The sequence below is a fragment of the Moschus berezovskii genome, chromosome 25 (genome assembly GCF_049115385.1).
Source record: "Moschus berezovskii isolate FMDL1 chromosome 25, NW_MosBer_1.0, whole genome shotgun sequence".
Taxonomy (NCBI): domain Eukaryota; kingdom Metazoa; phylum Chordata; class Mammalia; order Artiodactyla; family Moschidae; genus Moschus; species Moschus berezovskii.
In genome coordinates this window covers 9,547,247-9,562,518 of record NC_142484.1, presented here as the reverse complement: position 1 = coordinate 9,562,518, position 15,272 = coordinate 9,547,247, and the positions used below count along the sequence as shown (strand labels likewise).

Genomic DNA, 15,272 nt, shown 5'->3' with positions numbered 1-15,272 from the left:
ATTAAGAGATAAACACTGAGTTCAAAACTAGTTATAAAGTTATAGTTATTAAGATAGAATAGTGAGAATGAAAGTGTTAGTAGTTTAGTCGTGTCTGACTCTTGTGACCCCACGGACTGTAGCCTGCCAGGCTACTCTGTCCATGGAATTCTCCAGGCAAGAATACTGGAGTGTGTTGCCATTCCCTTCTCCAGAGGATCTTTCTGACCTCGGAATTGAACCCAGGTCTCCTTTGTAGGCAGACTCTTTACCATCTGAGTGTAACGTTCATGTAAAGACACATAACAGAGCAATGGTATAGGACAGAGTCCAAAATAGAGCCATATATATAACCAGTTGATCTTTGACCAAGTTATCTAGATAATTCAATGAGGAAAAAATGTATTTTTCAAAAAACAGTGCTGGACTGTTTATAATAGCCAGGACATGGAAGCAACCTAGATGTCCATCTGCAGATGAATGGATAAGAAAGTTTTGGTATGTATACACAATGGAGTATTACTCAGCCATTAAAAAGAATGCGTTTGAACCAGTTCTAATGAGGTGGATGAAACTAGAGCCTATTATACAGAGTGAAGTAAGCCAGAAAGAAAAACACCAATACAATATACTAACACATATATATGGAATTTAGAAAGATGCAAATGATAACCCTGTATACGAGACAGCAAAAGAGACACAGATGTGTAGAACAGTCTTTGGGACTCTGTGGGAGAGGGTGAGGGTGGGATGGTTTGGGAGAATGGCATTGAAACATGTATATTATCATATGTGAAACGAATCGCCAGTTCAGGGTCGATGCACAATACAGGATGCTCGGGGCTGGTATGCGGGGATGACACAGAGGGAGGATAAGGGGAGGAGGGAGGTGGGAGGGGGTTTCAGGAGGGGGAACTCATGTACACCTGGGGCGGATTCATGTCAATGTATGGCAAAACCAACCAATATAATATTGTTAAATAATTAGCCTTCAATAAAAATAATAATTAAAAAAAAAAGAGAAAAAAAACAAAAAACAGTGCTGGAATAATAGGCTACCATATGCAAAAAATAATAAACCACAATTTTTTTTACAAAAATAACTCAAAATGGATCATTTATCTAAATATGAGTTGAAATTATAAAACTTCAATAAGAAAACAAGAGAAAATGTTTGTGTCATGGGGTTTAGCAAAGATTTAAAAAATAAGACAAAAACCATGCACTATAAGAGAAAAAAATCAATTAAAAATTGGACTTTATCAAAGTTTAAAAACTTTTGCTATTCAAAAATCACTGTTATAAAAATGAAGAGAGAAGCTATAAACTTGGAGAAAATATTTGCAAAACATATATCTGGCAAAAGATTTAAAAATTTATGCGAAAATACAAAGTACCTAAACTAGCAAAAACAGCTTTGAAAAATTTAAAAGGAGTGGATTCTTGTTTCTAGAATACATTAAAAAAAAAAAACTTCCAACTCAATCAGTTTTGAACATATGCTAAAGAAGAGATTTAGATGGAAAAAAGCACATAAAGATTTCTTAATATCATTAGTCACTAGGGAAAAGCAAATTAAGACTACAATAAGATAACCACTACACCTTCCCTCAAATGGCTAAAATTCAAAATGTCTAATCGTACCAAGAGTTGGCAAAGATGTGGAGCAACTGGAACTCTCACATACCTGGTGGGAAAGTGAATTGTTACAACCACTTTGGAAAACTGGCTATTTCCTAAAAAGTTAAGCATGCATCTTACATATTACTTACTCAGACATTCAACTCCTTAATACGGGGTTGGTCAAAAAGTTCACTCTGGTTTTTCTGTAAGATGTTATGGAAAAACCAATATGAACTTCTTGGTCAACCCAATATTTGCTCAAGAGAAATAGAAGTCGTGTCCACAGAAAAAGGGGCATGTAGGAAACTTTGGTGGCAATAGATATGCTTATCATCTTGATTTTAGTGATGGTTTCATGTGTGTATGCATTTGTCAAAACTGATCAAATTTTGCAACCTAAATATGAGCAACTCCTTGGAAGGAAAGTTATGACCAACCTAGATAGCATATTAAAAAGCAGAGACATTACTTTGCCAACAAAAGTCCATCTAGTCAAGGCTATGGTTTTTCCTGTGGTCATGTATGGATGTGAGAGTTGGACTGTGAAGAAAGCTGATCGCCGAAGAATTGATGCTTTTGAACTGTGGTGCTGGAGAAGACTCTTGAGAGTCCCTTGGACTGCAAGGAGATCTAACCAGTCCATTCTAGAGGAGATCAACCCCGGGTGTTCATTGGAAGGACTGATGCTAAAACTGAAACTGCAATACTTTGGCCACCTCATGTGAAGAGTTGACTCACTGGAAAAGACTCTGATGTTGGGAGGGATTGGGGGCGGGAGGAGACGGGGATGACAGAGAATGAGATGGCTGGATGGCATCACCGACTCAATGGACATGAGTTTGAGTGAACTCTGGGAGTTGGTGATGGACAGGGAGGCCTGGCGTGCTGTGATTCATGGGGTCGCAAAGAGTCGGACACGACTGAGTGACTGAACTGAACTGAATTGTTACATTTCAAAAAAGCTACAATAATTTATTAAAGATGTCTTTGGCTGAAAATCACAGAAAAACCAGCTTACGGTGGCTTAAAGAATCAGGAGGGTAAGGAGGACTTAAGTTCTTATCTTCATCAATTAGAGTAGATGTAGGTGGCTCCAGGACTGGTTAAATCACTGGCTCAGTGACACCATCAACTCTGTAGGTTAGCTCCATTTTCCCACTTTGTTACTTTTTTTTTTCCTCTTTGGCTGTGCTGGGTCTTCACTGCTACACTCAGGCTTTCTCTAGTTGCTAGTGCAAGGGGTGCAGGTTCAATCCTGGGACAGGGAACTAGATCCCATATACCACAACTAAGAGTTCACATGCTGCAGCTAAGATTTCACATGTCATAACTAAAACAGGACATGTTAATTTTCTTATAGTTATGGAGCTCAGAAGTCTAAAATCAATGTGCTGCTATGGCTGCATTCCTTCTTTGAGACTTCAGAGGAGAATTCATTTCCTTGCCTTTTGCAGCTTCTAGAGGCTGCTTGCATTCCTTGGCTTGTGGTCCCTCTTGTGTCTCTTCAACTTCTTGCTTCTCTTGTCACATCTCCCACTAAGCACTCTGCTTTCCTGCCTTTCTCTTGAGAAAAGGACTATTATGATCATGTCAGGCCCACTCAGGGAATCCAAGATAATCTCCCCATCTCAAGATCCTTAACTTACTCACATCACAAAAGTCCCTTTTCCTATGTAGGTTTCCAGGATTAGGCTGTGGCCATCTTTGAGCATATATTGTTCAGCCTACCACATGACATGAAACCTTAACTGGCTGAGCATCTGCTCTCCAAGGGACCATGTAACTCCTGGGAAGTGGGGAGAGGAGCCTGATGGAGGAATTTGGTGTGGCCTGATGCCTGGTAAGACCTGGGATGCAAGGGTGGAGCCCTGGGAAGGTGACTTCTGATGAGCCCTCTATTAGGATCTGGCAGTTGCAGAACCTCTTGGATGTGTCATTTTGGCTGGGAAGTGCTCAAGGCTGCAGGCAGAGAAATTGAAGTGGCCTTAAAGATTCTATCTTCCCTGGCTGAAGATAGGACCTTGTGGTCAAAACCGGGGACAGCATCTGAGGCCACTAGGGTCGTGCATGATGGTACTAGAACTTGGGCCTCCAAGGCAAGAGGATGAGCTGTGAGCCAGTGTTTGGGTGGTGACTTCTTGGGGAGACAGTGTCAGAAGTCACCTACTGGTAATTGAAGAGTGGGAGGATGGTGTAATTCCATTTGGACAAGGGTATGGGGTGAGTGCAGGAAGTCTCAGGCCTGGGGCTGGGGAAAGGGAGTCTGTGCAGATGGTGTAAGCTGTCTAAGTCAGCACCAGGACTTTGCCAGGCGGGGATGTATGTGGCTGGGGCAGCCCAGGGACTGCCTCTGGTTGAGGCAGATGTAGATATCAAAAATGATCTAAGAAGAGAGCTGACAGACCCACAGGAGTCAGAACTTGTCAGACTTGCTAGTAGGGTTTTGAGGCAAGGGTAGGGAAAGTCACTGGTCTCAAGACCCCTAGATCTGCAGAGGCAGAGTATGCCATCCTAGGTGCCCCTCATCCCTCACGAGGGCAACTCTGCCTGAGAAATAGCAGCAGGGGTGGGGCTGCTGACACTCTGGCATCTACTGGGTCCTATAATGGTCAAGAAATTCTTGAGGAGCATGGAGAATGGTAATCCACTCTAGTAGTATTCTTGCCTGGGAAACCCCATGGGGAGAGGAGCCTGGCAGGCTACAGTCCATGGGGTTGCAAAAGAGTCGGATGTGACTTAGTAACTAAACAACAGCCATGGGGAATGTCCACACCGTTGGGGAACATCAAGGCTGCAGATATTCCAGGATGCGGGGTGGGTTATGGTGATTTCAGCTCTGCTTGGGCTCTGCCCAGGCTGTTATCTGGTTGGCTGAGCTGCTGTGAGCTCTCCCAGGGCTTTGTGGCTTTTTCAGGAGAACTCCAAGCCAACTCTCCTGTCCAGGTTGCCCTGACTCAGCAAGAACTCTCTGATCCCACATGGAAGGCAAAGTCTATGACTTGAGAGTGTGGACTTTCCCCAGGGGACAAGGGTCTGTGGGGCTGGGTCGGCTGCAGGGGAAAGTATTAGGGGCAATATGCCAGCAAGCAAGCATGACTAAGCAAGTACATGTACCAGAGGGCACTGCTGGTCCCTCCTTCCTGCCACCTGCGGGCATTAACAGGATTTTCTTTTCCCATGGCCTTCCCACGCTAGCCTTCACCTCTGCCCCCACTCCCAGCTTCCCTGAAGGGAGCTCCCTGGCTGAGGCAGGTGATTGGATATCCCTCTTTTTCTGACTGTGACCCCTAAATTCCCTCTATCCCTCGTTTCATGTGGTTCCAACCCTGTGACCTCATCACTCCTCTTTACCTTTCTCTGTCTTTTTCCAGCCCAGGAGGGAAAAGAAGAAGCACAGCCTTAAAGGCTGGAAGAGGCCAAAGTCTCAGTACCTCACAGCCCGGGCAGTTGGGAGGGGAAGGGGTGGGTAGGGGAGAGTGGGTGGGTCCAAGCACACACTTTCCGGATGGGCTGCTTCTAACCCTGACTCTGCAGTTTAATAGCTGTGTGAATCTGGGCAAGTTACTTAACCACTCCAGTGCCTTGACTTCCTTATCTGTAAAATTTTGTTGTTCAGTCGCTAAGTCGTGTCTGACTCTTGGTGACCCTAGGGACTGCAGCACCCAGGGCTTCCCTGTCCTTCACTATCTCCTGGAGTTTGCTCAAACGCCTGTCCATTGGGTTGTGATGCCATCCAATCATTTCGTCCTCTGTCACCCCCTTCTCCTCTTGCCCTCAGTCTTTCCCGGCATCAGGGTCTTTTCCAATCAAGTCCCATCAGGTAAAATGCAGGACGATAATTGCGCGTATCTCTAGAAAGCTACTGGGAGAACTGACTGCGTTAATACAAGCAAAGTACTTAGAACAGTGCCTGGCACCAAATTAGCACTCAGCTCTGACTTGGCTGGGTTTCACCTTCCCCTTCCTCTCGTCCCTCCTCTCCACCAGCCCAGGGCCAGCAGGCGGGAGAGCGGCCAAGAAAGCCCAGGAAATGCCGTGCCGGAGGATTAGGGTAGCCAGCGGGCTGAATGTCCAGCTGCAGAGCTGGAAGTGGCAGACTGGTTTTGAGTCCGGACCCCGGACTCCTCTGGAATCCAGAGGAGCAGAGATCAGCGTCCTGAGTTCACAGCTGTTCGGTGTTTTTCTCCTCCTTTTGCTGCCAGAGGTTCCCAGGAGCTTTCCCAGAGAGGGCGGAGCCTGAAACGAAGCCTCTGATTGGCTGCTTTCATTTTCGTGCCTTCTCAATTTCCAGCCAGACAGGGCAGGCGTGTAAAGGATTTAAAACTCAGAAATACTTAGGTTAGAAAAGGAAGGAGGGAAGACGGGGCAAAGGAGGGACAGGGGAGGGAGCCGAGGTTGTCTGGAATGGTTTGTCAAGTCCTGGGGACTGAGGGCGGGGACTGGACGGTGCCCGCTGAAGTGAAGTGGCTGTTTCGTTTGAGAGAAGAGAGACAAAGGGAGATGCTGCGAACAAACCTTTTAATATGTGGTCTTCGTATTAAAGGAGCGGGGGAGAGCTGAGGGGCTGCCTCCCTGAACCACAGTCCCAACACTTGGGCCACGAATCCCCCTCCCCCTCCTCATGTGAGCTGCCTGTAGGACCCTCTCCTCCTTTAGGGCCCTGTAAGGCTCCCTTTCAGTGCTCAGAGTCAGTTCTTCGCTTGTGCCGAAGCCTGGAGCGGGACCATCTGCTTCTGCAGCTCCCCTGGCTGCTTCCTCGTTTTCCCTCTCCTCCTGCAGTGGTGGGGGGCGGTGGGAACAGGAGAGTGGTGCCCTGGGTACGAAGCCTCCAGACCAGCTGGGGGCTTCCATGGGGCTCTCCATGCAGCTGTGCCCAGCTGCCAGCTCTCTGCCCCAAACAGCTACCACTCTCCAGAGCAAGGAAGGACCCCAGGAGACTCTCAGCTGATTGGGGAGGGGTGGGGGGGGGACACAGGGACAAGGACCCCCCGCTGGGAAGAGGAGGCTTAGGTTTGAGTCTCAGTGCTACCCCAGCCTGGATGTGTGACCCGGGGCGAGTCCCTGCTTCTCACTGGATGGGGGCCCACCTGTTTTCCACGTCTTGCACCGTGTCTGGCAGTGGCTGGCCCAGGGTCTCCGGCAGGAGGACGATGGCAGTGCTGGCAATCACTGGGACAGCGCCGTAGATAAAGAGAGGCATGGAGGGGTAGAGCTCGGCGGTCATGCTCACCAGCGGGCTCACAATGCTGCCCACTCGCGCCAGGGTGCTGCCCATTCCCAAGCCCATCTGCCTGTGGGATCCAGGGGGTTGGGTGTCGGTTAGTGTTCTGGCACAAATGCTGAGGTCTCAGCTGAATTTGGAGTCAGGGCAGCTCAGGCCCAGCCCCAGGAGACCCCCTGCTGCCTGCTATGTTCCCCATTTGATCAGCTAACCAATTTGGCATTTATTTTGGAGATAATAATAATAATAAAAAGAATAAGTTGGGAAGAGCTCTGGTCAGAGAATCAGGAGATTGAGTTTTGCCATTGCCCTTAACTTGCTATGTGACGTTGGGCAAGTTTCTTTTCCTCCCTGAACCTCGGTGTCACATTAGCTGAGCTTGGACAGTTGTTCTCAGATCAGTTGGGGGACTTGATTTACAGTTGCCCTAGCCCCACACAGGGGAGGCGGGCTTCCCAAGTGGCTCAGTGGTAAAGAATCCACCTGCAATTCAGGAAACATGAGTTCACTCACTGGATCAGGAAGAGCCCCTGGAGAAAGGAATGGCAACCCACTGCAGTATTCTTGCCTGGAAAATCCCATGGACAGAAGAGCCTGTTTGGCTACAGTCCATGGGGTTGTAAGAGTTGGACGTGACTTAGCGACTAAACAACAGCAGCCCCACACAGACCTGTTGGATTAGAATTCCTAGGGTGAAGGGACCTGGAATCGTCATATTAATATGTTAAGAACATTCTCTATGAGAGCAGAGGTTAAAAACTTTGATAATAGGGGGATAAACTGCTTGGATTTGAATCCAAGCTTCCTGACTTATAAGCTGTATGACCTGGGACAAGTCACTTAACCTCTCCATGGCTCAGTTTTCTTATGTGGAAAATGAGAATTATCATAGTACCCACCTCCTAAGATTGTTATGAGGACAAAAGAGTTGATATTTGTAAAAAGTTTGAGAGTGCCTTTATACTATTGTTCTTTCAGCGGAAATCCCTTGGGAGTATAGGACGATAACCATGACCTCTCAGCATTCTCATTCCAAGTTGCCTAGGGAAGCTTGGCATTTCTTTGATATCTCATGTGAATTTTGCATCCCGTTCTGTATTTGTTGTTGTTTTGCATCCTGCTCTTCAAACAGACGTGTTTCTTGTGTCTTAATGCAAAAATATCCCCTCCTCCCAACCTTGGCACTCAAAAAAGTAGTTCTGTGTTTATCTGTACAACTACCAGAACCGCCACTATTAAGTGTGGCTCTTGTGATAGAAAATTCCCTTTCATGGTTGCGGTCTTCGGTTTCAGACATACCATTTGGTTTAAAGATGGCATTTAGATTTGGGGGCAGATTAGATCTTCTAATGGCATTTAGATCTTCTAACTTGTGCCTTGGAGATCTAGGGGGACTTCAGTTAATTGCCTCTGAGATGTGTCTTCTTGGCTCCCCACCCTGTCCCCGTTGGTGGCCCCTTTTGACATGTGCCCTGGGGTCTGACCTGGATGCGGGGGGGAATGTTTTGCCCCAAAGTTCCTCCCGTTAAGCTCCCACTCACCGGATCATTGTGGGGTACACCTCCCCGGTGTACAGGAAGACGCAGTTGAAGGAGGAAGCCAGACAGCCCTTCCCCAGCACAGCAAGAGAGGTTCGGACAATGGACTTATCTAGAGAGAAAGGAGGAGGTCAGCGGGATCTTGGGAGAGGGGTTTGAGAAGTTGGGTCATGTCTGGGGATGTGGCCAAGGATGAGGGACCAAGATGCTCATGGGTGCTCACCCTGGGGTACCACCCCATTGATGAGGATGCAGATGCCTGCCAGCAGCAGTGAGGCCATCTGGGCAGGCCGGCGGCCCACATTGTTGATGATAAGGAAGCTCACAAGCTTGGCAGGCAGGTCCACAGCACCAAAGATCACCTGGATTAGGTAGATGCTGACCCCAAAACCCTGCAGGTCCATGACCAGCCCGTAGTAGGCAAAGCTAGTGGCAAACCTAGTGGGGAGGGGTGAGGGGTTTGGAGTTTGTTAGGAAGGTTAAGGAGGGGGTGCTCATCCAAAATGGGTGAGTTGCACAGGGCACCTTGCTTAAGAATCTGGAATCTACCTTGACTAATATTTCTTCTGACATTTAACATGCACTTTAGATATTGGGGTAGTCCTCTAATACTTTGGCCACCTGATGTGAGGAGCCAACTCATTGGAAAAGACCCTGATGCTGGGAAAGATTGATGGCAGGAGGAGGAGGGGACAACAGAGGATGAGGTGGTTGGATGGCATCACCGACTCAGTGGACATGAGTTTGAGCAAACTCTGGGAGATAATGAAGGACAGGGAAGCCTGGCGTGCTGATGTTCGTGGAGTTGCAAAGAGTCAGACACAACTGAGCGACTGAACACCACCACCAAAGTCCTCTGATATCCCAGACTTCTTAATCTGTGTCTCTAGTATATTAGGGAATTTTCACTCAGTTGCCACGCAGGATTTATATAGTTTTAGTCTTTATTTCATCTTGGATGTCCAAGCCATATCTTTAGGGCCAAGGTGTTGGGAGAGGCCAGAATTTTCCAGGACCTGTCTGTAGTTCTGGGATGGGTGTTGTGTTTCTTAAGATGACAAAAGCCCAGAAAATAAAGCTCAGGTTATTGGATAGAACCCCCAACCTGGAGCAAACTCCAGATTGGAAACAAAGAATTCACTGGCAGGTTTGTTCCTTCTGACCATGTTTCTCTTAACTGTCGTGGGATTGCTAGATGATGCGGTTAGGAGGGTGGCACGTAAGAAGGGTAACAGGGAATGTTGCAATGGGAAAGGGAGATTTTTGGTTGGTATCAACCTTGGCCAGAGTCTGCTCTCAGAGATGAGCTTTGGGCATCTTATTGCTGTGCCAGTGTTTCTGGCAGACACCACAAGGCTAGTAAATGCTCCAGAAGTTTTGCAAGCCAGCCTTCATGATATAATTCTGCAGACTCTGGGGGCCATCAATCTTGATGAGGTGTCTCCATATTGGAACAGAGCTGATAAAAGGAGAAGAATATGGAGAGATTGATGCCCAGTTGGGGACCAGAGGCAAATAAGGCTGGAGGTTGTTTGGTTCCTTAAGACTCTTTCTGCCCCTCACAGCTGGTCTGCTGACTTCCTCCCTCTTGTTTGCCTTCTTCCACCCTCTGCATCCACTCCTTCCCCAGCCAGCCTCTTGTCTCTTGGTCTGTCTGTCTGTCCATCTGTCTGTCTGTCTGGGCCTACCACAGCATGGAGAGGCAGAGGAAGAGGCGGCGAAGGGCAGGGCAGCGCAGCAGCTCCAGGGCCGAGGCCTGGCTCTTGCCTGTGGTCAGTTCCTTCTGCAGACTGGCCTGGAGCGCCTGCAGGGATGGACGGGGCTCAGGGCTTGGACTCCCCCAGGAGCTCCTCCCAGCCTAGCCCCTTACTCAGAGAAACCTGGGTTTACCGATGGGTGGGATGTTGCGGGAGATCTCGGGGGTCTTACCTCCATACTTAGATTGGCCCCCTCTTCCCGCTTCCCATTGATCCAGGCCACTCTCTGCAGGGTTCTCAGGGTGAGGTCGTGCCTCCCGGAGGAAGAGTACCAGCGGGCAGACTCGATGAAGAACCTGGGGGCAGGAGTGAGCGTAGGTGTTGGCGTGGCTGCAGTTCCAGTCATGTGGGCTGGAGGTAGGGCGTGGGCTTTCCAGAGGGCTGCAGTGGTATTTCCTCCAAGGCTGGGAGCCCAGGACTTTACCAAATCCCTCTCTCTAGGACCACAAAGCGGTGCTCAGCTTGGAAATGACTTATTCCTCAACACAGGGACTTGGTTCTTGGGTGCTGGGAAAAGGGAGCAGGGCAGACAGGCTGCAGAGCTGGAAGAAGCTGGGGAGGCTGGAGAACTGGATACCTCGGGGCAAGTCCTTCCACCCACAGCCTCAGTTTCCCCATCAGATACACTGAATCCCTGGCCTGGGTTTGACCGTCTTGGGCTCTGTGGGTGGAGTGTACAAGATCTGGGGGAGTCTCATCCCCTCACATCGGTCCGGGCCCTACGTACCAGGAGTAGACGAAGAAGGCAAAAAAGGGCACAGAGACCAAGAGCTGTAGGTGACGCCAGTGGGGCACAGCATAGGCCACACCAGCCAGGAGAAACTGGCCCAGGCTGTAGACATAGCCGGTCAGGGTGCCCACGTGGGCCCGTGTGTGGATGGGCATCCACTCCACATCTGGAAAGAGGGTTAGAACAGAGTGGTGCAACTTACTGGGTGCCAGGTGGGGCCCGCCGAGACCACTACTATCTGTCCAAACCTTGGTTTGTCCCAAAGCTCAGTGGAAGATACATCAGATGAGGTGGGGGGCCATGGAAGGGAGACGGGGTGGGGAGCTTGTGGTGGAGGTAGGAATGGGGAGGTAGGTTTGGAATCCCCAGGAGTCGCCCCTCCACGTCCTTGCTGTGTGGTTTTGCTCCTCTCCAACCTACTGTCCTGGCCAGGGTCCTGTTTCCCTTCGGAGTACCTCTGACCATTCAGTCCCTCCTCAACGGCAGTCACTCATCTGGTCCTTCTTAGCCTGGGCTGGATTTCAGCCTCAGTGACCAGAGCAGCTCAGAGGAGACAGTGACTTTCTGCCATCCCGGAGAGTTGAGGTGGGAGTGGGACCACCTCTCTGCTGAGGTCTGAAGAGGTCCAGCTTCGCTCTTATGGGCTCCTGATGTGGCAGCTGGGGCAATGGCCTCAACACTTAGCTCGCACCTTTGGACTGGATTCTCTAGGTGTCTGGCCCAACCTGAGCCCTATCCTGGTTAATTTCTTTAGTCTGCGCATGTGTGCATGCATACTAAATTGCTTCAGTCGTGTCCGACTGTGTGTGACCCTATGGACTGCAGCCCACCAGGCTCCCCTGACCATGGGATTCTCCAGGCAAGAATACTGGAGTGGGTTGTTGCGCCCTCCTCCGGGGGATCTTCGCGACCCAGGGATCAAACCTGTGTCTCTTACATCTACCTGCACTGGCAGGTGGGTTCTTTACCACTAGCACCACCTGGGAAGGGGCTTCCATGATATCTCAGTTGGTAAAGAATGAATCTACCTGCAATGCAGGTTTGATTCCTGGATTAGGAAGATCCACTGCAAAAGGGATAGGCTACCCACTCCAGTATTCTTGGGCTTCCCTTGTGGCTTAGCTGGTCAAGAATCCACTTGCAATGCAGGAGACCTGTGTTCAATCCATGGCTTGGGAAGATACCCTGGAGAAGGAAATGGCTACCCACTCCAGTATTCTGGCCTGAAGAATTCCACGGGGGTATAGTCCATGGGGGTCGCAAAGAGTTGGACACGACTGAGCGGCTTTCACTGACACAGGCCTGGCCACCTGGGAAGCCCTACTTTTGTCCAGAGAATCCCAAATCCTTAGATTCTCTTCTGGGCTTGAGGAATGACTGTGGGGGAATCCTGTCCCTTCCCCCTAGCCTCAGGTTCTTCATCTGAGAAACAGAGCGAGGGGGTGATTCATCTGAGGATGCATGTCAATGACGCATGGACAGGCCATGCTCCGTCCATAAGTGTGTTTGCTCTACATGATGCTGGCTTGGCTTATATTAAAATATGAGAATTAATTGTAAATGTTCAAAAGTTGGGATATTTTACAGTAATAAAAGAGGGGCGGGGGCAGATCTGATAGCCCCGATGTGTCTTGTCTTTAGCAGCTGAGTGGCAGTAACCCCTCTGGATGGGTGTGTCTCTCTTGGAGACAGTCTTCACACTCTCTATTGCCTCTCAGCTCCTCGGTCATTTATGGGAACTGCCTGGCCCTAACAATGGAGTTTGTAGTTGCGTGTCTAAAGAAGAGGTCAGGATAGTGTGAGCTCAAGGCTTTTATGTTGGCTGCAAGGGCAGAACAGGCTGAATGCCAGAAGGGTAGGCTAGGAGAGGAGGCTGGAAAGGGGCTGTGGGGCTGGGTGGTTGGAGGGAGAGGGTAGGGGCCCGCCCTGCCCTCCCGGCCCCCCTCACTCAGTGTTACGCAGTTGAGGACAATGCCAGCTATTGACATGCCCGAGAGGAGCCGGAAGGTACAGTAGACGGAGAAGTTGGGAGCGAAGGCGGCACAGGTTCCTGACACAGCTGCCTGCAGGTAGTTGAAGATCAGCACCTTCCGGCGGCCCAGCCTGTCAGGGGAGCAGAGGCCTGCAGCAGGGGTTTTGAGGACCAGCAGGGGCCAGGCCAAACTGGGAGAGGCACTGGCCTGGGACCCGTGACGTATCATGAGGCTGACGCTGTAGATCCTCAGTCCAGCCCCAGTTGAGGGTGCCAACCACCCACCTCGGCCCTCCCGAACCCAGCCAAGGAGTCCCCAGTCCCAGCCCAGCTCATTGGCCCTGCCCAGGACTGACCTGTCTGCTAGGCACCCGAATACCATGGCTCCGAGAAGCACTCCCATCATGTATAAGGACTGAGCCAGCTGGCGTAAGGCCCTGTGAGAGCACACGAGGTCCCACTGTGGGGAGAGGGAGCAAAGGTCAGGCCAAGGCAAGCCTGGGCTGTAGGGAAACTCCCCTACCCTCCTTCCGGCTGGCTCTCTGAGGCCAGTATCACCCCCTTCCCCAACACTTCTTGTTGGTCCCGGGAGCCGGTCACTTCTTGACCCTGCAACTCCACATTCCCTTTTCTACAAAGGCCCCCATCTGGAACCCCTTTCTCCATCGAGACAGTCTCTCTCTGTGTGTGTGTGGGTCTCTGCATGTGTGTGGGTCTCTGCATGTGTGTGGGTGTGAGTGCGTGTGTGTGGGTGTGTGTGGGGATGGTAAGATGGGGACTCGGGGGTTGGGAGGAGGAGCTGGGGGCCCAGGGCTCCTCACCTCACTGACGATGGTGGAAGGGAAGGTGCTGTTGTCGTAGATCCAGCCGTGGGGGCAGGGCTCTGTGGCCCCCGTGCCGTTGGTCTCCGTGCCATTGGGAAAGGGCAGTCCCCGCTGGGGGGAGGTGAAGAGGAGGCAGGGCTCTGGCCGCCCCTGCCCATCCCGGGGTAGCCAGGCCTCCAGGTCCCCATCCTCGCTGAGGTTGGTGTCGGCAGGTGGGCGGCAGTGGTGGGTGGGGATGGCAGCGGTGAAGTTCTGCAGGGTGTTGTGGGAGGCCAGCAGGATCACAGGGAGGATCACCAGGGTGACCTGGATCTTCTGGAAGCGGCCGACGCCCCCCAACTGCAACAGGAGGTCATTGAAGGCCATGGGGCCAGACCTGGCCAAGTTGGCTGGGGGCTGAGGACGTCCGGTCCCAGGCCCTCCGTCTCTGTGGCCCTCCGCCTGCTGCCCTACACTGGAGGAGAAGGAGCGCTGTTGCTTCTGCAGCCAAGTTGCTCCTGGAACTGAATCTGAGCTGGCTCTGTGGGGGGACAGCGGCCCGGCCAGGCGGCCCCTCCTTCCTTCTCTCTCCTAGTTTTGTCCCTCCCTTTCTTCTGCGGCCTCTCCTCACTTGGTGGGGAAGGTGTCGCTCCACTCTCAGGGTCTGCTGTAGCCCTGACCCCTACATAGGCAGTATTTAATCCTTGGCCTGGAGGGAATGAGTTAAAGTGTGACTTGGTATCAGAAGGATTAACCCTCTGGGCATCCTGGTATCAGTGGAATTTCTCCAAGTGGGTATAAAGGGCGGGAGAGGGTGGACTGAAGTGGGGGTGGTGGGAGTGGATGTCCTGGGAGGACCCACCTGGGCATCTGGGGGCAAGAGGGGATAGGGTGGGACCTTTCTGTCTTCCTTTTAGTAGGAAGACTGGAGTCTGGGAAGTGTGTTGGCCTCTTGTGGGGCTTCTGTCCTTTTTAGTGGGAAGGATCCAAATGGACCATTTTTGGGAGAAGTTGCCAGAGAAAATACAGGATGCCCAGTTAATTTGGATTTTAGATCAGCAAATATTTTTTTTCCTTTCATTTAAGTATGTCCCTAACATTACATGGGCTGTACTTAGACTAGAAAGGTATTCCTTGATCTGAAATTCAAATTTAACTGGACATCTTGTATTCTTACTTGCTAAAATTGGCAACCCTGGCCTTTGGTCTTCTGGGACAGCTTCCATATTTTTTTTTAGTAACTTAAAAAATTATTTATTTATTTGGCTGTGTCAAGTCAGTTGTGGCACATGGACCCTCTAGTTGTGATCCATGGGCTCAATAGTTGTGGTACGTGGGCTTAGTTGCCCCGCAGCATGTGGGATCTTAGTTCCCTGACCAGGAATCAAGCCCATGTCCCCTGCATTGCAAGGTGAATTCTTAACCACTGGACCACCAGGGAAGTCCTGACTGCTTACATCTTACAGGACCCTAGCATTGACCAATTGGAAGACACAAAAGAGGCCAAAGACTGCTTTTGAAGCAGTGGGATCTCAGACTAACATCACACATGTAGATTGAGTCTTTCAGTATCTCAGTTTCTATTTTCTTGTTCATCCTGATTCAAAATTTTCCTTTGTCGGTCTCCTATCCATAACTTCTTCTTTTCC

At 50.3% G+C, this 15,272-nt stretch overlaps 1 protein-coding gene across 1 annotated transcript; it reads right to left on the bottom strand.

Moving 5' to 3' along the window:
- Nucleotides 1-6,290: 6,290 nt before the first annotated feature.
- On the bottom strand, nt 6,291-14,010 carry SLC22A6 (solute carrier family 22 member 6). The gene is made up of 10 exons (XM_055414970.2): nt 13,642-14,010; nt 13,177-13,280; nt 12,797-12,951; nt 10,846-11,014; nt 10,291-10,414; nt 10,050-10,165; nt 8,585-8,799; nt 8,365-8,473; nt 6,690-6,893; nt 6,291-6,375 (listed from the first exon to the last, which is right to left on the bottom strand). Exons 1-10 carry the CDS (start codon nt 14,008-14,010, stop codon nt 6,291-6,293), a joined length of 1,650 nt encoding a protein of 549 aa, XP_055270945.2.
- Between the last annotated feature and the right edge of the window lie 1,262 nt (nt 14,011-15,272).

Coding starts and splice junctions, on each gene's coding strand:
- SLC22A6 (XM_055414970.2), bottom strand. CDS start 14,010: ATGGCCTTCAATGACCTCCTGTTGCAGTTGGGGGGCGTCGGCCGCTTC. Junction 11,015..12,796: donor CCTCAACTGCGTAACACTGA/GTGAGGGGGGCC, acceptor CCCTCTTTCCAG/ATGTGGAGTGGATGCCCATC. Junction 6,376..6,689: donor GTGCAAGACGTGGAAAACAG/GTGGGCCCCCAT, acceptor CCACCACTGCAG/GAGGAGAGGGAAAACGAGGA.